Below are 24,766 nucleotides of genomic sequence, written 5' to 3' on the forward strand. Positions count from 1 at the left end.
TCCTTTTTTTTCTTTCCTTTTTTAATCTATCTCATTCATTTCTTTGTATGAAAAGAAGGTTGTGCTGCTATCCCAAGCACAAAACATACCTTTGTTAATGTATGTGACCTTTTTATCCTTTTTAAAATGGATTTCTGAATTGTTGTCATGCCATGGTTTTGCAGAAAATTGCTCCACATTAGCGATAGCCCGTAAAATCGGTTTGGTTTCAGCCTTGTGTTCAGATTTTCTGTTTTCTCTTTGTTGTGATGGTCAGGATTATATTATACACCAGCTTATAGTGAATTACATTGTCAGATATTTGTTTTTATTTAGCTAATTTTAGCCTATTTCCACAAAGGCTTGCTATTTCTACCAACAGTGCAGTGTGCCTAGTGGGAGCACACAGCATCATGGAATGTTTGACTAATCAATCAGTTAAACTTTACTGTCAGCCCCATTGATGTTATGTCCCCTATCATCAGACATTACCCACAGGACGTAACCACATTGAGGGAGCATGCATACAAAATTATGTCCAGTTAAAGGGATAGTTCACCCAGGAAAGTAGTGCTAAAAGCAGAAGAAAAGCTGCACCAATGATTAATATAAATAAAATCTGTTATATTTGGATACAAAAAACAAAACTGTGGATTTTATCTCTAAATAGAGGTTCGATACTCTGCCCTAGTAGTAGGTAGGTTTAAAAACAAATGCCATTCACAGATCCGATTTACGTTGTATACATTCAACAAAGCACTTAATTAACATGTCAGATAGGAGGATAACAACAAATAATGGGCAGTGACACTAGTATCAGTGTGAGGTACTTTGTACTTTTTGATGAAGCGCTGACCTTTTTGCTGAAGTGTACACTGATCATGGACAACAAAAAACTAAAACCACTGACCATGAATCACGTTGATTAACAACCCAGTGTTCTGTTGGGAAACCTATGGTTCTCATATTCATGTGTATATTAATTGGACCATCCACCTAAACACTGATACTGACAAGGCAATTCCACCCCATAATGACAAGGCGGTCTTCCGCACCGCAAAAATGTCTGTTAGGAACTCAAAAAAAAAAAAACAAAAAAAAAACAAACATGAAAAATAGCCCACAGCGTTGACCCCAGCCACAGCCCATAGGATGCAAATGCTACCACTGTCGGCGTCGTGGTCCTCAATTGATTTTAATGTTGTGGCTTATATCAGTGTATATTCACAAAATCCTGCATGTTTTTGTAGTAGTAACAGCGAAATACCACTAATATTTTTCTTACCAGTACGAAATGAATGCAGGACTGACCAAATCTGGTCATTTCACAGCAAAGATGCACATAGTTCTTAAAATCATCCATTTTTTTGATAGCTGCTTGTACAAGGTTGCAAGGAGCTTGAGCCTTTTCCAGCGTCCATTGGGCAGTAGTAGGCAGTGTACATACAAAGTTAAACATTGTATTGGCTGGCATACTTTCAGTAATGGTACATTACATTATTTACGTTATGTTGATTTTCTTAAACCGTTCAGCCATTCACTCCTAATGTTCTAGGAGGCTTCAGTGGACTTGCATGTTATCGCATAAATTGAAAGCACACTAAGCAAATATTTTGTGGCTCATGTCATTTTTCTGAGTATGAACGTTATGGATGTGTCGGTGGCCAAATGTTGAAACAAATACCTGATAAATTAAAACTATTAAGGAAAAAGATAAATATGCCTGAGATTCTGTAGTGTAGCATTTTATCTTTTTGTCAGTTGATTTTTGTACCTAAACTGATAGGAACATCATGAACAGAACTGTGCCAGCTTATGCATTCTCATTTGTAGCCCCAGGATTTTGCTCTACTTTTAATGGAGCAAAATGGGTTATGGGGCCTGAGGCTGTTCATTTTCAGTTCAGCCACTCTACTTGAGACTCGTGAGCATTTGAAATCTACATTCTCCTCAGACACTGACTAAAGGAACTAATCCACATGTTGTCAACCTTTGGTCATTGGCAGATTTATATCATGAGGAGGAGTGCCTGATAATGTGCAATGTGCTGACAAGTTGCTGCAGGGAAGCTTCTTAGAAACAATCTAAAATTGCCATTATATGGTGATTTTAGTTTAACAAACATGAAAAGAAGTAATCATTACCCCTTTCTGTTAGGGGCAAAGCTATTGTTGGTAGTTGCTCTGAATGTAGCTACTTACACATTTCAGTCACTAAACTGTATTTTTTGTGAGGCCTTTCCTAATGTGTTTCAGAAAACAGAGCATTTATATTCATCCTCAAACATGGTTAATACTGTGACATGCCTTGGTGGCAATTTTCTTGTGGATCTTGCATTACTTGGGCCATAATGCTAATTGAAATCTATGTTGTTTAGTTTTATAGGTCTATATGTGCAACTGTAAGCAGTGTTGTTTTACTAGCCATTAGCATCTGCTATAGGGCGTCTTCATTCAGTTGTTTTCTGAAAAACTACAGAGAAAGACACTATAGTGGCTGCCAGAAACTGGCCACCACCCAAGAAACCTGGCTGATCTTTTCTGTTAAGGTGCTCATTTGGAGCAATGCAGCTTTGGTATAAGTTTTCCTTTTGACAAAACATCTGTTTTATGAGGTTTCTGTTTAGATAATTCCCACACCGTTTGACGGCTGGAATCTGGCCTTTTCAGATGAACTCTCATATTTAGCCTGCTTGGCAGCGGTAGTCGTCGTAATTGGGACTGAATGCACCACTGCAATACTACATTTTATTCAACGCAAAACATATATTCATAAGATGTGCGCCATTTTTTATGTTGACATGTCTTTGCAACTTTATGCTTCTGATGCTTTATTGACAGAACTATCAGCAGATTATTGTGTATTAAAATTGTTTTAAATTTAGTTTTACAGTGTTATCCTATAGGCAAGTTTATATATACTTAAATTACTTTCAGGGTGATAGAGCTGGTTGAAGTACAGTGAATGATATTGATTGTCGATTATATATAATATTGATTATGTCAAAATAACAGTAAAGATCTGATGCATTTGGTTATTTGGATTGCCATGTTATGTTAACCCATTTAGGCCTAAATACTCTTCTGTAAACCCCCTCTCAAAACCTGAGGTTTTTCAAAATATGTCAACGCTTACTAAAACCTTAATTTCTCAGGCTCTGTAGCAGATAAAAACATGAGATAAAAAGCATTTGACAGCTTACTTCTTTGGCTTTCAACTTGACTGACTTGCTAGGGCATAATCTTCAAATGCATTTTTTTTAAAAATCAATAAACACCAAACATTTTTAAAATTTTGAAAATCAGTAAAGATCTATTTTTTCAATTACTTCGTCAATATCACTTCCTTCACTTGAGTCAGCCATGACGGATCGCTAGCACGGTGTTTAAAATTTTCGACCAAAACATACTCCACGTGTAGGCTTATTTCGACCAATCACAAAGCGTTTTATTAGTCACATGAGTTTAAAAAAAATCCCTAAGCATCTCTGTCACTCTGAGAATATTTCAGCCAATCACAGTGCATAATTGGCCATGTGCCTCGAAAAATGACAACGCTCAAAATGACACAGACGCGTTTGCCGGCCTTAATGGTAACTACGCATAGATGCGTGATCCGGTCTTAAAGGTAAACACGCACAGATGCGTGATCCGGTCTGAATGGGTTAAATGTACTTTTTATTTAACTGCATAAAAAAAACATTTCACACCGCATTCATTCATTCTGATGTTAGCAAGACAGGGAGTGTAAGGATTCACTCTGTCCTCCATAGTGCTGTTGTCTTGTATTTGGTAGGAAAAAAGTGAGAGTGAGGATGTCTGTGTATTGGAGAGAAAGGCAAAGTGAGGGAGATTGGATGGAGCTTTTAAAAAAAGAAATGTCCAGGAGCACTCCCCTTCTGTCTTCTGTTACTGCACCATCAGCCCCCTTGTTCCTGCCTTCTTTGTGACCTGGTTGTGTTTCAGCAGCATTTACCATGCATCACTTCCCCGCAGCACTTAGACGGACCCTCAGCCACCAATCAGACCAAAGGGGGGGGGACAAACGCGCGTGCATTTACAGTATCATTTTTGCCTAGTTTTATACTGGTGCATGATTTTGAAATTCAGCATCTTTAGACAAAGACACATAGACATATAAAACAGAAATAATTTTATTGGCAAGCATTTATTACACCAGACCACATTCAGCATATTAAAAGCATTCTGACTACAATGCAACTGTTGGTGTTTCTACATTGTACATATTTAGTCCAATGCAGGGTTAAAGTAAATAAGTCGAGCAAGGTAATGTAGTATAAAGCTTTGAGCATAATTTAGACATTTACCATCATGAAAACCCAGTTAATATTTTAAACCAACAGCAGGGGCGAAAAGATTGCCTTAAAAAACTAGGATGGGAGTAAATTTTAACAGGTCAACACAATTAATCAGAAATAATAGTTGCATTGGGGTAGATAACTGTTATAAAGGTCTAGCCTTAATATTTGATATGTTTGGACTGATGCATATTGTTGCAGATTTTGTAGGTAATGCCAGTCAGTGGTTAAGCTGTCACTACTAGTTAGACTGGAGGTGCTGAGCACAATAATTGATTTGCCTGACTCATAGGGTCGGTGTGGGGGTTGGAGGAATGCTTTTAAATATTGCAGAGTTTTCCACTGTTGGATGAATGGACAGAAGAAGAAGAAGAAAATGAGGTGGCTTCTCTACAGACATTGCTTTTATAAATGCAGTCCCGTCACATCAAGACCTGAAAGCCCAGTCCCACTGTAGGCCAGTAACAGGGATTTTAGATTCAGCTGCCATTTCTCCCCACGTGCTTCAACCTATATATGATATGTCTCACAATTAAGATGAGAATTACATTTGGGGAAAACTGTGATACATTCAGATGTTGCTTTGTCATTTTGACAGATTGCAATTCACACGCCTGACCACTTGGTGGCGAGTGACATTAATAATTGGATTATGTCTCTAATCGCAGTTTGTATTCCAAACATTGCGGGACCTTTGTCAGTGCACGATTTGTTGGTACACCGATTACACGGACGCACACGTCAGAGCTCGGCTAACCATAGACATACAATATATATGTCTATGTCTATGCGGCTAACGGCTACCAAAACGGAGGAATCGGATGAAAGCACGTTGCTAGGACTGATGAAGGCAAATTTTATTTTAAAAAAACTACGTGATACGTTGATAAAAGTGGGGGTTTGTCTAAAGTTTGTATACCACCAACCCTACGGTGCCATCTAAGAGCTGTTAGCGCTAGCAGTCCCGGTCCGAGTACGGACAAGACGTGTTGGCAGCCCAAACTTTTTTATTGTTATTATTTTTTATTTATTTTTACCATTTAAAGTCAATACTGTTCTGAAAATGTACTTAATGAAAATTAAATGCTATTGAATATGTCATTATCATTTTAAAAAATTTAAGTGGCGGGTAAAAACAGATTATGACGGGATTTTTGTGACACTGTCAGTCAAAATGACAGACAACGAAAAAGTCTAGCACAACCTCTGGTTCCACATATTAACTATGAAATATTAGGGAAGGGATTTATTTATTATTTTTTTCGCACTTTCGGGTTTACTTTTGTTTCACTTACATCTTTTGCACGAACCTGCATTTTCAAACCATGGGTGATTTTTATCAATATGAAACCAGTACAAGCACATCCACAGGTATGCAGAGCAGAATGCTGTAAGTTAGTAGTTGCAGATGCAATACACTGAAGCAAACACTTCAGTGTATTGGTCTGCAGTATAACATAACAGCAGTGTTACAGAAATTACTCTGTGACATCACATTGAAGAACCCGCTAGCTACCAAGGCAGGAAAACACACATAGTGATTACAACAAGGATCAACCACAAAAGAATGTAAATGTTCTGGTCTCACCTCAGTATGAACTCTGTTAAACTTAAACTTTACAGTTTAGTCCAGTTAGAGAATAATGATTGCCTAAATTAATTTTTTTTTTGTCATTTTGTTGACTTGTGGGCATTTTTTATTTTATTTATTTATTTATTTATTTTTAGAACAAATGATATTTTGATTCTAAAATTCAAGCCTGCTCAATTTACACTTTGAGTACTTATATTAGATAATTCTGTTCACACAAAATGTGCTTTGATTAAGATAACAACATAAACTGTAATGCGCAAAACAGTGATTCATAATAGTTCTTAAAGCTGCCAGGATAATTGGTTTCTCATTTCATTAACGATGTACTCACAGTGGCCCAACAAACTTGTCTCTTGACATCTTCACTCAGTAAACTCGGCTTCTTGCATTCAGTCAGGCTTGATCATTTGTTTACCAGCATGGGCCAGGTCTAATCTAAGTCAGACTGACCTAATTTTGTGTGAAGTGCCAGCCTGTCCTCTGGTGTTGCAGCACTACACGCAGTGCCTCCTGCTGATCCTCCATCCGTCTCTCTGTCTCATCATTTTTATCCCCTTATTTGTCTGTTAGCATAAGCCTGCCTGTCAGGATGTCCTGTGTCAGGTTACTGTAATGCAGTCGATTGCATAGCCTGGTTCAATGCCTGGATGGACTCTGGCAAGTGCAATGGTAGTAGAAGGAACCACAGAGCAAGTGTATTTGTAAAGTGTGCGCACTGTCGCCACATCCGCTGAATGTTTTGACAAAGGGAAGAGAGAGAGAGAGACGAGCACTGCAAGGGAAACACCCTTAAAAAGGAAACGCCTGCTTAGAGAATCTTTGCGCTCATATTGAGTTGGAGACAGCATGCTGACATAGATGATCGCTAGCTTAGACACTGCCAGCAACAGTCTACTGACTGACTAGCAACAAAAATCAGCCCTATCCATACTCTACTGAAGCTCTTACCGTTTGTTTCTTGGATCATTAAATCAACCACAACCTTAGTAGCACTCTGACGCACAAGAATATAAGATCACACAGAGAGGCAAGTTAGCAGGAACAATCAGACAAGTGAGACGGGATGCGGGATGCAAGAAGGAAAGGGTGGGGCAGCTGGTATCCAAGCAGGAGGGCATCCATTATTAAGGCCACCATCTTTCCCCCACCTTAGAACACTATTTTGTCCTTAATAGATGGTTGTGTATGTCTCACTGCTAGGAAATTTGTTAAAACATTGCAATGTTGGAGGCTGGGAATTTTGGAATACACGTTTTCCCTTCATATGCACAACAAAAGTTCCTACTCCCAATATACACATTTCTCCCATGTCCATGTAGTAGCTCCTTAGCTTCATTTATTTGTGTATGAATTTGAAGTATAACATTGCCTTCATCTGAGTGAAAAATAATGTGAACCATATTGAATTTATGTTAAAGGGAACTGTGACTAAGCGAGCGTTGGAGTGATTCTATTATTGATCAATCTTGTCAGTTGTTTCTTGTTAAATATGCCAGAGCGTAAAAGCTTAATCCTACACCAATTCAACTTTTCTTGTTAGTGTAGATTAGATACATCATAAAATTCATATTCTGCATATTGTTTGATTAGCTCCAGTTTGACGAACGTTTTTACTTCCTGCCTGTGTAACATGCCAGCTGTGTGTGCACAGAATGTCTACACAAGGGGGGAAAAAGTAAATTAACCTGCTCTAAAAAAAAAAAGGGCATGTTCTGGGATAGTATTTCAGTATAAGCTTTTAGACAATCCCTGACATACACTACTGGGATTAGATCTTTTATCTGTAGATAGTTATACTTTCTTATGATGTTTAGCATTTGTTCTAACCTGTTGTAGTACTCTGTGTAATACTTTGTGGTGTATATGTACCTTTGTATGGAGTGTATTTATGTGTATTTGTAATTGTACATACTGAAAACTACATTGGAAAATCTGTATTTTGGGAGTGCCAAGCAAGTAAGTTAAAGTTTATGACTCTTTTGTTCAGTTGTAGATGCTGGGAAGGTTACTGAGCACTTGCTCCCCTTTATCAAGGGGTTAATTAGCAGCTACCCTCCCAATTGTCCTCTGCTTGTTCACTCTCATTAGTTTAATCTGGCTCTGTCCTCCAGCTTGCCTCTCTTGCCTCTATCCTCTTGTGCACCAGAACATCTCGCTGCCTACTGCGCTCTTTATGTCATCAGGTTGACGCCTCTTGTCTACCCCAAAAATTTACTGCCAAACCACACAAGACTATCCTGTGATTAGTCTTCACACATGCTGCCCCACATATTTGTTAAGTTTTCATAATTTTTTAAAGTTTGTTTGTTTTTAATACAGAAAATATTACATTTGACAGATTTAAAAAGTCATTCTCCATTTTTGATATTTGTGCAAGTGAGATTAGCGGTGTATTATGCTTGGAATAATACACTTGGACTTTCACAATTTTTAAATAGGTACAAATTGCTATTCAACACCATCAAAGTTTGTTCTCTGAAATCCACAAATGTACTTCCTTTCGTTCCTTCTTTCAATCTTTGTTCTTGGACTCGAATTGCTATTTTTTTCCTGCCTCTACCCTTTAAAAAAAATTAACATTATCAGTAATGTTCTCTAATGAAGACAATACATTGGTATGGTGTGAAAATGTGCTTGCATGATTATTGTCGTACGGGAAGAAAAAATACCACTGGAGTATGTGTATGGAGTCAAATTACACTTCCTCTCTCCTTGTCACTGTGTTGTGCTCGAGATGTCGGCGCTGATAGGAGTGGCTGGAAAATGTGAAGTCTGCTTCCCTCCTCCTCTTTCTCCTCCTCCCCCACCACCTCTCTAAAAATAGCTGGCAGAAAGAGAAGGCAGCAAAGTCGAGGCTCTATCTGTTGGGCTGCCAGTGGTTTCATCACTCCCACCACCAGCAAAAGGGAAAGAGAGTCCTCTGAATCGCACCTCTTATTCTAATACTAATCACCAGTGAAGAGTATTACCTTATTTCATGTTTCTGTCAGTAAATCATCTTCTATTTAAATTATTCTGGTGTTGATATTGTTGTATTTTAGACATGAGGCAACTGCTGGGACACCTAGAATGTGCTCATTATTCCTAGTAATGTCAGAAATTTATACTATTTTAGTAAATCAGACAGTAGAATATTCCTGCCAAGCTACACCAGTCACATGACCTCCAACAACTGAGCATGTGTTCTAGTTGTTTAAGCCAAAAAGCCTCCAAAATGAGCAAGAAGTGAAGATGGCTGGAGTATAAGCATGGCAGAACAACTCTACATACATTTGAGTTGTGGTATTTTTATATGGCAAATATGACTGTATATGTAATATGTTAAATTATGTCTGGCTGCAGGTGGTGCGCTTTAAATGGCTAAACTAGATGTTTTTATTTACATGTAAACCTGCTGATTACCTAAGCTTTGTGTTTATTCTGCCAGAATATTCATTAAGTGACTACCTCACAAAGGCCTACATTGGCAGTACCAGTTGTGTCTTCTGCCTTGCTTTCATTCAAAGTCAGGGCGGCCATTGCTTGCTTGCTTGCAGTCAGAATGGATTCTGTTCACAAGTTTTAGCAGCCATGAGGCTTGTGTGAACAACCAGCAATGTTGAGCACTGCAGGCTCCACCCCCAAAGTCACTGGGCCATGGGAAAGCACTACCTCGAGAACAAGTTTTTGGGGGGACAAATCTGTGGCTTCCACTGCAAAGCTCGGTAGACATTTAAAGGGACAACAAAGGGTTTACTATCGACATTTTAGGACTGACAGAATAAGACATAAATACTTTGGTATTATAAAAGAAAAAACGGTAGTGCCCAAATATCAAGGGCTGTAACTGGCAAAAATGCATACTAGTCATACATCTTTAGTGGTAGCAGAATAAATGTTATGCCTTTCGGTGGAGTTTTAGAAAAAATATTAAGAAAGAGTAAAACATGAAAACATGGTATTGACAAAAACTCTTTAGATTGTAGGCAAAGTCTTTGTGGAAAGGTTATTCTAGCTGTAACCTGTAATAATTTGAAGAAATCTTTCAGAAGAAGATCTGTTGTGTATGCATTTATACACTAACCCTAAAACCCTGGACTTCTTCAACTTGTGGGACATTTCCCTGGCCAAATCTTTAACAAATGTTCCAGTTTTACAGTTAGGTATTTGTTCACATTCCACGCTCCGCTGATGTTCTTATAACCTCATCAATAAATCCACTAGTGGGTTTCTTTACCTATTATACGAAGGGTTACCACAGAGAAGACAGAATTAGCCAGTGATATCAGCACTGAGACATTTTTATCACCAAGATTAGGAGACTAAAGCATCTTGCTTAGATGCAGACCCATTTAGCAGCACTGGCCAATCAGATGACAGGTAGCTGCTAAGATGTGAGGCGCATGAGGGATAAGGTGTTCATTCAGAAGGTCTCAACACCCTCCAGGACAAAGGACCTAGAGAAACAGGGAGGTAAGGTGTGTTTGCAGTGCAAATTGTGTTGTAGTTGGCTTGTATTTGATGGTTAGGTATGGATGTTATACGGTATTACCTTTTTAAGGGTGTTCAATTTTATTAATTTGTGAGAGTAAATGGTTCTTGGACTTGGTGAGATCTGAGAGTATAAGAAGACAATTTCTTAATTTACTTGTCTGAACGTTGTCCCTGAAATTACAAATAATTTCTAAGGAGAGCTGTTTTGAAAAGTTTACACTCTTTCTCGCTATACCTTTGATATTGTCACTTCATGTAATCATGGTTGTATCAGTTATGATGGGTCTTCTGCAAGTGTCCAACATGCCTCCAAGCCTTAAGCCACAGCTCATAATTGTCACAATAGTATTTTTGTGTTCAGTGGAATTTGTCTTCCCTCTGTGGATAGTGAAAGTGTCGGTGTTAAGAGCGTCAACCAGAGGATTGGGGTCAGCGGGATAGCCACTGCTTTTAGGATCATCAGCAGGTTTTGTCTTAACCGGATTTGGCTGGAGGAGCTGAATCAACTGTGTCCCAGGATTACAGGGATGACATTGGAGGAGAGTTTAGAGTCCAGCGGCTTCATCAAACCCTGCCCATCAGCTGAACACCTTGGGGTTCCAGTGGAGAGGCATAACATTAGCTGGTTTCATAGTCTGCATACCTGCTTTCTTGATACCTGGACTCTTGATCATTCTTAATACTTGCTTCATTTTGACAGTGGACAGGGGGTACGTCTTGTAAAGCCCAGCGTATTTTTCAAAACGTCTTTCTAAAAAAAGAAGAAAAAAAAGAAATCTTCTTGTGCTTTGTTGAGGAATAGTTATCAGCTGCTCATTGTTGCCAGATGTTTGCCCAAGGGTTTGCAGTTGTTTAGGAGGGGAGAGAAAACAAATTCAACATCGTCCTCAAAATTGTTATCTTAAGCCTAAAGTAGCTGCCGAGTGCTTGTTGCTAGGTAACAGTTTCAAGCTGGCAAGGACAAGTCTTGAGCTGTCTAGAAAGTGATTCCCTGCGACTTTGTCTAGGCCTCTCAGATTGGATTTAAGAGAGACTGTGTGATCCTCGACTGCATTTTGCTGTAGTAGCCATGTCCATACGTTAATTATGGAAGACAAAGCTTTGTCCCTCCATGGCCAAGATCACACATTGTCCTCGTGAACTCTCTTGAATTCGGAAGCAAATGTGAACTGTAGAAGTTACTTCATATTTTTTTTTTATTCCTAACCACATGAAACAAGCCTTATGTGGTGTCTATTCCTTGTCTCCTCTAGATCAGCAAGAGTCTAGGCGGCGGAGCGAAGCACACCATTAGCAGAGGAAAATGAGTGAACTGGATCAGCTACGCCAGGAGGCTGAGCAGCTCAAGAACCAGATCAGAGTAAGTCCTTCACTGTCCTCAAGTTGTCTTATTTTTGTTGTATTTTTTCCACATAGCCCATATCTGAGAATTTGGTCTCAGATGAGAGTATATCAACCAGTAAACAACATCCTGGGGTAGCAGACTAGAACGGCTTCTTCCTTTGACCCTTCTTTAGCACAGATGGCTTTACTTTTTCAGTTAGATAAACTTTTTTTGTTTTTATTGCAGTTCAGAGAATATCATTACATTTAATGCATACTGCAATAGGTTAAAATGACTGAAGTCACTTAAACTGCTACAAGAGTGTATATCAGTCACCCAAGACAGTTGTGGGATGACGACTATCTTTGGAAGACAGACGCTTTTCTTCCAAATGCGTGTGCAGACTGTCTATTAGCGTCACTCCAGTTATATGCAGCTGAATGAAAATCCAGCTCAGTTGTTGTGATGAAAAATTTATGTAACTTGTTCTGCATCATGACGTCTAAAAAACATTTATTAGGATTACTGTTAAAGTGATTACTGGCACCATCACATTGTAGTTAAACTAATACCACACATTTATGCCCCAGTTGAGTTTTACAGATCACTTTAATAGTGGAGGAGTTACAGACATAGACTGTCACTGGGCTGAAACTTATCTGAAATATAATGCAAACACCACTTTTAAACTGAAACGTGAAGTGGAGATTGACTGGTCTGTTGTATTTCAGGATGCCAGGAAAGCGTGTGCGGATGCTACCCTGTCTCAGGTGAGAAGTTTGCCTGTCTTGATTTATTGACTTCAACAATCAAATACGTTCTGAAATACAAATTCAGCTTTAATGCTTGATGTTCACACTGAGTGCATGATGATGAAGACTTATTCATTAACCTGAAAGATTTTTAAGTAATCTGTTTTTATTTCTTCTGGCTACACTACATAAAGTTTGGGTGTTAACAGCAGGAAAGAGTAGATGACTCTCAAAGTGACCTTTTCTCTCGTCTTTATCCTGTTTAGATCACAGCTAACATTGACCCTGTTGGCCGAATTCAGATGCGCACTAGACGGACACTGAGGGGGCATCTGGCTAAAATCTATGCCATGCACTGGGGCACTGACTCGAGGTAATCTCATTCAACTCCATTCTGTCCATTAACTAAATATTGTATCCCCCCACCCTTGCCTAAATGCAGGAAATGGATGTAAAAGCTTGATTGACTGAGGATCCTCATCAAACCATGACATTCCACAAAAACTCACTCCACTTTAGATATGTCTGTCCAAATAGATCTCTCATAATTGCTGTGCCCATTTGACACACATCAGTCCCTCTATCTTTGAGTGTGTCTGCTGTGTTGTGTATCTGCGTGTTGTGTTTGTGTACATTGGGGGTAGGATATGTGGGTAGGAAAAATAATCAAAATGGAGTCAGCTTTTGTTAAACCAAGTGTTGAGGCTGATAGCCAAGGCAGGGAAAACATCTCACTTCATATAAAGCATTTTCCCTGGAGTTGTACACACCTCTCACCTCAGCAACCGACAAGTTAATCACTGCGGTGCTGCTGTGCGTCAGTCCACAGAGAGACCATTGCAAACTGCTCAGTCACCTCATCATCCTTCTTGTCATATACCTAAGAATAAAAGTGCTGTTGCATCTGCTAATCTTTCACATTCTAGGTGAGTTTCAGTGTTTATTAGTCTACCTGCTGGGATTCATCTAACCAGAAAGAAGGTCACTTAAAAATGTTTTTGACCCAGAGTCTATGTAAGGTCTACTATTTTTAGCTCCATGGAGACACTGTTTGAATTTAGAGGGGGTGGATTTCTAGTAGTTTGAGAAAGAAACCCTTCAGTTAAATCCAGACAATAATGTGTTGAGTTACATCACGAAACGACACAAATTCTTATCTTTTGTAGTTGTAGTATTATAATAAAAGAAAAATTACACCAAAAACGCTTTTTTTGATCGGAAGCCAAAATGTGTGATTTTAGTTGTAGATCAAATGCAACATAGGAGAGGAGGAAACAGTAGGGTAGTAAGGTGTTTAATAATTGTTAAGGAATTACATAGAGCACATTGTTGCTGCTTTAGTAATATTATATTAGACAAGTATGCATTCAGTAGTTCACCACACATGTTGACAAAATCCATGTACCGGTTATAGGCTGATTTTTCAAGAAAAGAGTCAATTAATTCCCTTCAGGTTGTATCCTAATGCAGAATGAGAATCCAAAATATTGAAGAGTGATGTATTATTTAACAAAACTTATGAACAATGGCAGTTTGTAATTGCCATTTGTAATTACTTCAGCAGAGGAGGCTTGAACATAAGGATGATAACTTTGATCTTCGTGAAATCAGTGAGTCATAACCTAATATGACCACATGAAAAGATTTCTTTATAACCACTAGTTGACCCATCAATTGTTTATGTGATGCTACTGATAAAACACTGCCCTTGTTACAGTGTTTTGAAATATAATAATACATTTTATAAATAAATACTTTTTCTAATAAATTCTGATTTCTGAAAAATCAATCTACCATACAATAAAAATACTACATTTGATGCTCAGACATTTGACTAGCAGTCAAATATTGACACGGTCAGTTTAGATTAGATTGTCAATTATTGCTACTTTATAAACTTGAAGCCTCCTAAATTATTCTCCAAGAACTAAGTTGTTTCACAGCTGTAATCTTTACATATACAAAGCCCGGGTACCTGAGTACATTTGCATGGGAGCTGTGTCAAACAACGAAAGTTCACTAGAATAGTAAACAGATTTGCTGCCATTCTCTTCATCCCGACAGAATACTGCCAAACACACACTCAACAAAAATAATTAGTGAGGAACAGTAAATAAAAGCAATAAACGATGAATGTGGTTTGTTCTGTTCTGTAGAAAGCGAGTACGTCATCATAGACATCATCGTCTCAGAGTTTACCAGAAGTTATTTTGGAGTCTGATCTGAAGTTGATGCATTTTGCTGTTTCTGAAGCTGATGATTAATTTTTCTCTTAGACTAGAATTCCCAGCTCAAACCATCATGTCCCTGGCTTATTATCTGCTGGAGCGTGTACATGTAGGCGCGCTCCCGTCAGCCTGGTAGTTAAGATTTGCATAGTCCCAGCAGTCTTTGGTGTGTTCACTTCTTTTTCTGTTCCTATGTGCATTGGGACTGTCACTGTGGTTACTCTTGCTGGAGTCACCCGAGATAGCAGAGCACAGCCACAGAGGTACCTGGGAGATGTCTCTGGAATACAAAAACAGGCTTTGAAAAGAGTCCTGTTGGAAACAATATTGTGTTTTTGAGGCCGTTCTGAGTTCGAAAAAAATAGAAATTAAACATTTTAGCATCTGGTCAGTCTATTTTATTATCAGTATCAGTAACTGTCCATTCTAGGGATACTGTAATGTTGATTCAGTAGCAGTTTTAAAATATTTATGCTTCATCCATTCATTTGTTTATAAGTAAATCCAATTGTTAATTCACTTTTGTGGATGAAGACAGTTGAAGTAGAGTGCACAACAAAACTATTCCCATCTTTATTGAACACTTGGCTTCCATGATCTTTCTCCAAAAATCCCCCCTACTACCCACATATATAAACATAAAACTGGATTACGTAATCTGGACTGCTCTCTGTCTTTTACCATATTCATTCAGAAATAATTCTGCTTGTTTCCTGCAATCAATAAACACATGCCAGTATAATAAACCCCGATGTATAGGCGTGCTTGAAAGTATGTGGGCTGTGAAAAAATTGCCTTTTGCAGTGTAACTACACATAATGCAACCCATTCAAAAATTCCCACATATTGTGTGTTAATCACAGTTATTTTAGTGAAGGCCTCAGATGACGGGAACTGAGCGCCAGTGTGTTTAATTCTGTGACGCATATGTTCACAGTGCTGTTTATTCTGTGTGGAAAAGTACGTGTCCAAAATGTGCATATGAACTTCTCCTAGCTGTGTTTGTCTATTGTTTGAATTTTCCTCTGGGCTGAAGGGACTGGTCTTTTTTAAATTGTTGTGTAACTTGAGTCATTCTCATCTTTCTTTTTATCAGGCTTTTGGTCAGCGCCTCCCAGGATGGCAAACTCATTATTTGGGACAGCTACACCACAAACAAGGTAAAAACAAAACAAAAAAAAAGCGCATATTCAACCATTGAATCCTCAATCAGAGAATTTTTGTTCTGTTTGTTTTTCTTTCTTTTTTTTTAAGTTGGCTCAGGGAATAACAGCCATTCCAAGCTGTACTGATAGAGCAGTGGAACAATAAAAGCAGATTGGCATCAAAATAAAGTCTTAAAATGTCACTTAGTCAGTCAGCTTGCCCAAAAGGGACTACTGTTAACGTATATAGTTATGTTTCTGATATTATATTGCTCAAAGCCAGGCCTAGCTGACTAAGCTCTAATCTTACCATTGGTCTTAAACCGAGTCCAGCATAGGAGATCCCGTGTCTCTTTGTAAAAAATATTTCAGCCAACAGGAGATGTAAAACTCCCCAATAATGAGTTGGGGTAGTCTTAACATGAAAATATATGTACAGTTGACTTGAACAGATTTCTAAATGACTAGATGATTTGATTAAGGTTAACTATTGCCTTAACATCTGTTTTCATCAGCGCTGTCAATTTAAATGAAACCAACTGCCAGAAACCGAGGTGTAATGATTAATGTTGAGTTCATTATAATACAATACATTTCAGGGTGCCAAGCAGTGTTGTTTATATTGGGTATTGTGCCCTTGAAAGGTTAAGTTCGTGTTGCAGACAGACTTTGTCACATGCCCTCCCCTCTCTCTCTTCCATCTGTCATTGCATACGATCTCATATTAAATCTTCCTCCACTCTTCCAGGTCCATGCCATCCCGTTGCGCTCCTCCTGGGTGATGACGTGCGCCTATGCTCCTTCTGGGAACTATGTGGCCTGTGGTGGCCTGGACAACATCTGCTCCATCTACAACCTGAAGACCCGTGAAGGAAATGTGCGTGTCAGCCGTGAGCTGGCCGGACACACAGGTAGGCTGGACACTTCTCTTTGCCTGCATTTACCCATTAGTCCCGGGATTGACAAGCCTTACACTGTAGTTCTTTTAAACAATTTAAGTTGTGGTCAGCTGTGGTCAGGTTTTATGCATTAGGAATTTGGATTTGTTATTCAATGGTCCTTGAAGATCATACTATGTTTAGCAGCAATACTAAATTAATTTTTATAATTTAATAAATTATTTTTAAACCTGCTGTAAGATGCAGTGACTACATTAGATTGCCCAAATTAACAGTGGGTGTCTTTATGTTCTTCCAAGTATTCCTGTAGAGATATATGAAGGAGGTACAAAATGTCATGCTATCTTAATGTTGTCATGACAAGGCACCAATCACATCAGTTTTTTAAGATTGTTTGCATTTCACTGACAGTTTAAGTTTGGTCGGAGAAAAGGTCATATTCATGACCAATTAATTAATTAATTTTGAGCTTACATCAGGATAGGATGTAGAGGATTAAATTTATAACACAACTTATTTTTTTCAAAATCCTACTACAGACGACTAGTCCAATGTAGGCCATTCTGTAATTTGCTGAAATACAGTACATTTTATTTTTTTTTTTTTAAGTGAGCTCCATTTAGAGGTGTGTGCCTAATTATTTTACATCCAAATGACTGCAGTAACATGGTCTGTCTCCAGTAAAACAAAAAGGAGGTAGTTGAGCCGTACACCAGCTCAAACTAATGAAAGTGTTGAGCTCTTAGGCAAGGAGCATTCATCTGATCAGTGTCACATGATGCAGGAAGTGTGTCAGCATTTTAGTTCCAGTTCCCTCACTATAGGGAGGGGTATGTACACTCTGCCAGCTAGTTAAGGATGAATTATGGAAGCAAGTCTTGAACCAGGAGATGCCCTACTGCTTTTTGTTCTGTTTCTGGTAGTGAATTAGTCAATTCATCTCCCCCACAGCATTCCCTGAAGGTGTGATGCTGACTTGAAATAAGATTTCTTCCTCTGTGCAGAGGGAAAGGCATCAAAACATGTCCCTCTTACTAATTACTGTTAAAAGAGACTGCATCATAAAGAAATACTTCAATCACTGTGCTTCATTCCTTATAGGTTACCTGTCCTGCTGTCGCTTCCTGGATGACAACCAGATCGTCACTAGCTCTGGAGACACCACCTGGTGAGTTGTGATATTACACCCAATACAAGCCATTACAACTCCACCAGAAATTAGGAGAGAAATTAAACAGGTTTTCATGAAAATTCTGAAGTCTTAAAACCTCAGATGTAGGCTTTGATGTAGGGCTGTCATATTTGTTTACATAATACTTTCTCATGTTTCTGTGTCAGTTAGTTGTGTAGGCTATTATGGCATTTAAATTCCCAGCACTGATCACTAGACAGTTACTCTTTAAATCCAAGTCAACTTTGGCTCACAAATGCTGGGTTTTTCTGGACTATATCTTTCCATCTTGAATGACAATTTCTAACAATATTCTTTCTGCTTTCCTGCAGTGCTCTGTGGGACATTGAGACTGGTCAGCAGACAACTACTTTTGCTGGTCACACTGGTGATGTCATGAGCCTTTCTCTGGCGCCCGACACCAGGCTGTTTGTGTCTGGTGCCTGTGATGCCTCAGCCAAGCTCTGGGACATCAGAGAAGGAATGTGCCGGCAGACCTTCACTGGCCACGAGTCCGACATCAACGCCATCTGCGTACGGATACACTCATACACACACTGACTGTATTTACTGTATATACATATGTATAACTGTCAAATCTCACAGAGCATGTTTTGAATTCTTAAAGGCAAGTCAGGCTGAAGGTTTTTTTTTACAAATTGGAAATCAGTATGCAAATAGATGGCTCTATGGAAGCTGACCGTTTTCGTGTTTCTGCATTTGAATACTGTTTTGTAAAGCTTTGTTTTTTAAATGGCTTAGACCAGTTGCTTTTAGTGCAGTTGAATGGAACCGTTATAATGTTAAAAAAAAGAGTCCAGTTGAACATGATAAATAATTGTTTCTGAAATAGTATTTACTCTCACAGTGATTACTAGAAAACATGAAACTTCAGTGTTGCATATTTACTCTTCCTCTTTTACTGAATAATTGAATAGCTGTAGCTAATTATTAGTTCATTGCAAAGCAAATATAATTTATTCTCACTGATAATAATATAATGATAATATAATTATATACAGATAACGTATAAAAGTTCCTGCTGTCATTCTAAAGTAAATCTCTTGACCCTTGTTGCAGTTTTTCCCTAATGGCAACGCGTTTGCCACGGGCTCAGACGACGCTACCTGCCGACTGTTTGACCTGCGTGCCGACCAGGAGCTGATGGTTTACTCACACGATAACATCATCTGTGGTATCACTTCCGTCGCATTCTCCAAGAGTGGCCGCCTACTGCTGGCTGGCTATGATGACTTCAACTGCAATGTCTGGGACACTTTGAAGGCCGACCGTGCTGGTAAGCCACTGTACTAGCCAAATGATATAGCAGGATGAATCAATAAACTGTACATAATGGACACAAGATTGAAAATTGTACTTACACCAAAATTAGCACTTGCGAGACACGTGTATTTTAAGTGAGTTGCTGGTATCTTATTTAAATATCCACACCAAAACTCAAAAGTTGTGTTTGGAACCAAAACTAAATGATGGTTGTGTTGGTTTATGTGAGATATTCAGAATGCTAAATGGCCAAATATGCTATCCTGACAATACTGCCAGTATTTTCCATGTCTACTCCATTAGACTGCTAGAATAATTAGCTGGTAATACCGGGATTCACGGTCAGCTTATGGTCATTGATCCAGGTTTCAGTCACCATCTTGTTTTTCTAAAGTTAAACACTGCGCTAAAAATATGAAAAGGGCAGACATCAGAATCTACAACATGCTTTGAGTTCTTGTTGATTTCACACCTTCACTGACCTGACCAGTTGCTGCTCAAAGTGGGCATGGCTATCACTTCAGTCTTGTAAAGTTATAAATCTAAATATTAGGCATCCATCTCCACCCACAACATAAATATTTTTAGAAAAATAGAAAGCTCCCAAACTGATTTAAAGGGTATTTGAATATATAAATCTATAAATAGGAATCAAGCTTTCAGGTCAGGTCTTCCACCCCAAGGATACTGGGTTAACAGTTTTTGACCACTGAAGTGTTTGGTTGCAGGTTGAGAAGCCCGTTCACATATGGTGTGGGATTGTGGTTGCGTGATTTAACGTCATGGTAGTCAGTTTGTCAAAGTTCTGGCATGGTAGTACCTCAGTGGCTTAAAGCATTGACCTAGCTTCTATAACAAGTATTTACCACAGGGCAAGACACATATTGCATTGCACAAAAACGTAAGTTTCAGCCATCTTGAATCCCACCAAAAGTCCACCTCAGGAATGGAAACAGAATGGATTTATTCACAATAATATTTGATAATCACATTCAGTTTATACTTTTTATAATATTATGGGCACCCTTAGATGAGGTGATTTTGTTGTGTGAGCGGGCTGTAAGTCAAGCTGAACATTTAAGGATTCATACCGGAAACATCTCCAGAGTTTATTATGCATAAAATAACTGTAAAAAAGTGTGTGAGTGGTTTTGTTTATTCCAGAGTGCACGTCTTATATTATACAATGTTCCTCTGGACTTTGTCATGATGTGAGCATTGATTTAGTTTTCATAATCCTGTATCTGGAAGATCTCACAGCTGGTTAGTCAACTTCTTGTCAACATTTCCAAACAAAGCTGTGAAGAGTTTACTGTGTGTTACTAGTCAGGGAAAGATTTGAGGATCTTTTCCAGGCACTGAATTGCCAGTAACAGTACAAAGCCATCCACAAACACACCTGCTGACACTTTGAAGGAGCTGAAGGACTCCATGTTTGGAGCAACTCACATCTGGACTAGTGTATGAGATGGGGGAAGGAATACTGGGAAGGAAGTGTAGAAATAAGATCTTATAAAAGTTACCAAACTAAACATCCAGAATATGAACACGTAACAGGACTTCTAAAACTGGCAATGTAAGCAGTTTAGCAAAGAAAATGGCTCAGATGTGCAAAAGTGAGATCTGCCCATTTAAAGATGTTGTTATTATTGCCGTCATTGGGGATTCCTTTTCGCTTTTAAGGGCTTACTGAGAAGTAATATGAGCGCTGGGAGCTGCTTTGAAGGAATTTGTGATAACCTTCCTGTAAGATTGGCCAGAATACAAAATGAATATTGTCATGGTTGTATTAGCAATAGTTTTATGTAGTGCTCCTACTTAAAACATTACAGCAGTCTTTCAGATTTAAAATGCCACTTGCATTGCCCTTTATTAGACATTGATTCTGCACAGTCATGATCATTGCATAATTTTGGATTGTAGACACCTCTTAAGTGTCTGGATTATACACAGTATATGAAGCAAAACAGTAGGAGATCCTTTGTTTGTTTTTTGTTTTTTTTTGTTTTTTAACCAAAGAATGGAAACCACTCAGATAATGTGGGAGAGCAGAAAGCATCACCTGCTCCAGCAGTGAGAATCCCCTGTGGAGGCATGAATACTTTACACTTATTGACTGCATAGTGGGACAGGGATCAGAGGAGGCCCACGTCTGGGCAGACAATTTCAAATACACACGCACACATGCACTTATTTGATCTATTGGAGGGTAGAATAGTTAAGAGATCAGCTATTGACATCTGAAATCTCTGCTACTCAGTTTTCCAAAGACGCTTGGTGTTTTGTGTTTTCATGTCAAAGTGTAATGTAGCATCTGGCATCCATCAGTCAGAGCAGGTTTGTTTCTGGTGTCTCAACCTGTGCTGTCTCTGTAGGTGTCCTGGCTGGTCATGATAACCGGGTGAGCTGCTTGGGTGTGACCGATGACGGCATGGCAGTGGCAACAGGCTCCTGGGACAGTTTCCTCAAGATCTGGAACTAGAGTCTGAAGGTAAATGGTGATGTGAGAGGAACATTTTGTGACCGACAGCTGACAGAGTGATGGTTAATGTCAGCGGCATCTAGAGTTTGGATTTACTGCCATCTGGTGGTTGAGAATAATAATGCAAGGAATGAAAAAGTGAATACTAAAACCAAACATCAAACACATCCACACATGGCTCTTGCCGGAGGGCCATTGTGTTAAATTTTGCTGGATTTCAAATTTGTCGTTGAAAATCAATAGTCTAATTAACGTGTCTTTTTGTGTGTGTTTCTTGCAGATGGCATCCGGACTCCAAAGTTGAGTGGAAGACCATTCCAACATCACGATGTTCAATTTTATTGCATATCCAATCTTTTCGAAAACACCATGATACTGACTCCAAACACCCCCAAAAAAACTATCAAGGGCAAAAATTCTCTCTCTCTCTGTCTCTCTCTCTCTCCTTCTCATTTAAAAGAGCACAATTGTCTGTCACTCATTCAGCTACAAAACAAAAGAAAACAAATCTTGAGGAATTCAGTGGTTTCAAAGTGGAATGGAGGGGAAATTTGTGCATTCCTCCCACGACCATGGTCTGGTATTGTAATAAGTGAAAATAGAAAAACCCCACCACCGCTGCCACCAACAAGCGTTTCCTACGTCCTCAATATGCACAGGTTTGAGTGAAGGTTATTACATGACAGTGATCTAACTCTTAATAGCTTTTTGGCCATGTTTATTTTTATTTCTCTGTTGTTTTCATTATTATATTTTGTTGACGAGAGATAGATCAGCAAACTGTCAGTTAATGTTTAAAATGAGGATCAAAGCTTTGTTTTATTTCCTAGTCTTTACACATTTTAGAGAATGTTTTTAAGTTGAAGAATAAAAGAACCTCCGGATTGCTTCATTTTAAACCCAGCTTTATCCCACTGGAGAACAAATTGAGAGAATTCAGCTTCAACAGGGAGTCCTCAAGCCACTTCTGGCCCTTCTGTATATTTAGCCCCATGATACTTTTACTGTTTCTTTTTTCCAGTGTAGTCCACAAATCTTTGTTTGCACAAAAATTAAACTTTGCATATATAGAATAATGTCTAAAGAAAAAAGTTAACTAACCAAGCACATGCTGTTTATGATAATGAATGCTCGTTTTTAAAACGAAAAACAAAAAAACAAACAAAAAACAAAAAAAAACATCATTTTAACCATTCTTACACCTTTTTGTCTGGCAACAGTGTAGAATAAATAAATGAAGATTAACCCATCGGATCATAATCCAGCCCACCCCCTTTTGTATTCATTTGTTTTCTCCTTTCCTTTAGTTTTGTTTTCTCTGGTTTCTGTTGCCCGTGGTTGGGACCGGTGATGTGATTTGGTCGGGTAGGGAGTACCTCCACTTTAGCCCGGTTGCAATCCGGACGTTTCTCTTCTAACAGAGGTGCCCATTCCGTGCTTGGAAATGCAGTTACTACTCTGTGAATGACATGTTGTATAAATCAATGTTTGAAAATAATGATATTGAAACTTTTTAAGTTAAAAACGAAAAAAAAAAAGATTTTGGTTGTCTGCCATGGGTGGGTTATCTCTTAGAATCGCATGCTGTAGAATTGCTTAAAAGGTGCATATGGAATTAAGTCCTTTTGATGTTTTTCTTTAAGAAAATAACCTGTTGAATATATCAATACGATGGTATTTATATTTTTCTTTTTCTTTTTTTTTTTTCCTTTCTTTTTTTTTTTTTTTTGGCTACTCCGTGCATACATGATTCAACTAAAATGTCAAAGCTATGCACTTGAGAAGCAAACCCTGCAACATAAACGGTTACTTGGTCCATACTTGGGAGGGATTCCACAAATTAAGAAGTAACGTAAATGTTTAAATTGTACACACATGCATACGTACATTCATTCACCTGAACATACACAATCTCAAATGGAACAAATAAATTTTCATTCCTTCTGTAGCAAACAAATTCCATTTACAAAGAAAAACATTTTATAACAGGTTTTTTTCTGTCCTTTAATAAAAAATGAAAAAAAAAAACTTGCAGCATCTGAATGGCAGAATTTTCTGTTGTTCCCTTCTCCTTGTAAACAGAGACGCTCTTTCTTTAGCAGTAGTGACATTTTTTCCATTCTGTTTTTTCTCTGCGACATTCTGTACAAAAAAAAAAATGTGCTGTAATTGTGCGTTAGGCCTGGAGTTGGCAAAAAAAATAAAATAAAAAAATATTAAAAAATTAATTAAATTCCCTTTCCTTTTCTCTCTTTCTCCATCAAATAACTGTAGAGCTCTGCACCCCCACTGTTCCCTTTTCACCTTTTGTATTTAATTTTAAAGTCAGTCAGTGTACAACCGAAAGCTGGATGCAAGATAGAAACTATATTAAAATGTACTGTTATTTAAGATGTAATAAAAAGCAGTTTGAGATGACCTACTGTGTTGAGTGTGATTCACTTAGAGCGATTCCCACTGAAGCTAGAATGTTGCAGACTGTTTGGTTTCCTTGTAATTATGTTCAAGTCAAATAAACAATTTCTTATCCACTGTTGAATCAGCCTGACTCCTCTGTACAGTCGTTCATAAATTTCTCTTTGCACTCTGTACTGGCTGTAAATGCTGATAAAGGGTTGATTTATAGTGCTGTTGCTATGTTTAGTTATTTTGGGGATTGAAAACTTCACCTGGAACACATCCACACGTGTCTTAGCTAACAGGTATTAGATACCTTTCACAAAGACATCATCTTCGCTAGTAGCTTGTTTATTTGATTTCCAACATCCTCCATGACAGGCCATACTAGACTCAGACCAGAGATCCTTCCACACCTGCTGGAGTCTGCGCCATCTGAGGCTGGGTTATTGTTTCACTATACTAAGCTGCGTATGCTTGGGAAAAACTCATTGGGATTTAACGCCATCTGCTGGACAAAGGTATGAAATGCAAGAAAGCCGTCTCAATCCATATTAGATTGTATTTATTTTAAAGAATAAATATATATATTTCTTTAACAAATATTACATCTATTTAACTTTAACATTTAAGTAATCTTGAAGATATTTCACACAAACTAGTTTGTTTGACAATTTGAGAGGAAATCAATGTTCCTCAAGTGGATCTGCAGTAATTAAA

General features: G+C 38.3%; 1 protein-coding gene across 1 annotated transcript in view; it reads left to right on the top strand.

Moving 5' to 3' along the window:
- The window catches only part of gnb1a (guanine nucleotide binding protein (G protein), beta polypeptide 1a), a 32,756-nt gene extending 8,568 nt beyond the window's left edge, over positions 1-24,188 (top strand). Inside the window, exons 2-11 of the mRNA XM_084552863.1 lie at positions 11,618-11,724; positions 12,420-12,458; positions 12,707-12,813; positions 15,765-15,828; positions 16,562-16,724; positions 17,814-17,880; positions 18,216-18,417; positions 18,964-19,180; positions 21,543-21,658; positions 21,930-24,188. Of these exons, the coding sequence (XP_084408989.1) occupies positions 11,668-11,724; positions 12,420-12,458; positions 12,707-12,813; positions 15,765-15,828; positions 16,562-16,724; positions 17,814-17,880; positions 18,216-18,417; positions 18,964-19,180; positions 21,543-21,649 (1,023 nt within the window). The 5' untranslated portion in view covers positions 11,618-11,667 and the 3' untranslated portion in view covers positions 21,650-21,658; positions 21,930-24,188. The remainder of the gene's footprint in view (positions 1-11,617; positions 11,725-12,419; positions 12,459-12,706; positions 12,814-15,764; positions 15,829-16,561; positions 16,725-17,813; positions 17,881-18,215; positions 18,418-18,963; positions 19,181-21,542; positions 21,659-21,929) is intronic.
- Positions 24,189-24,766: the final 578 nt, after the last annotated feature.

Source organism: Chelon labrosus (assembly GCF_963514085.1).
Source record: "Chelon labrosus genome assembly, chromosome: 10".
Taxonomy (NCBI): Eukaryota; Metazoa; Chordata; class Actinopteri; order Mugiliformes; family Mugilidae; genus Chelon; species Chelon labrosus.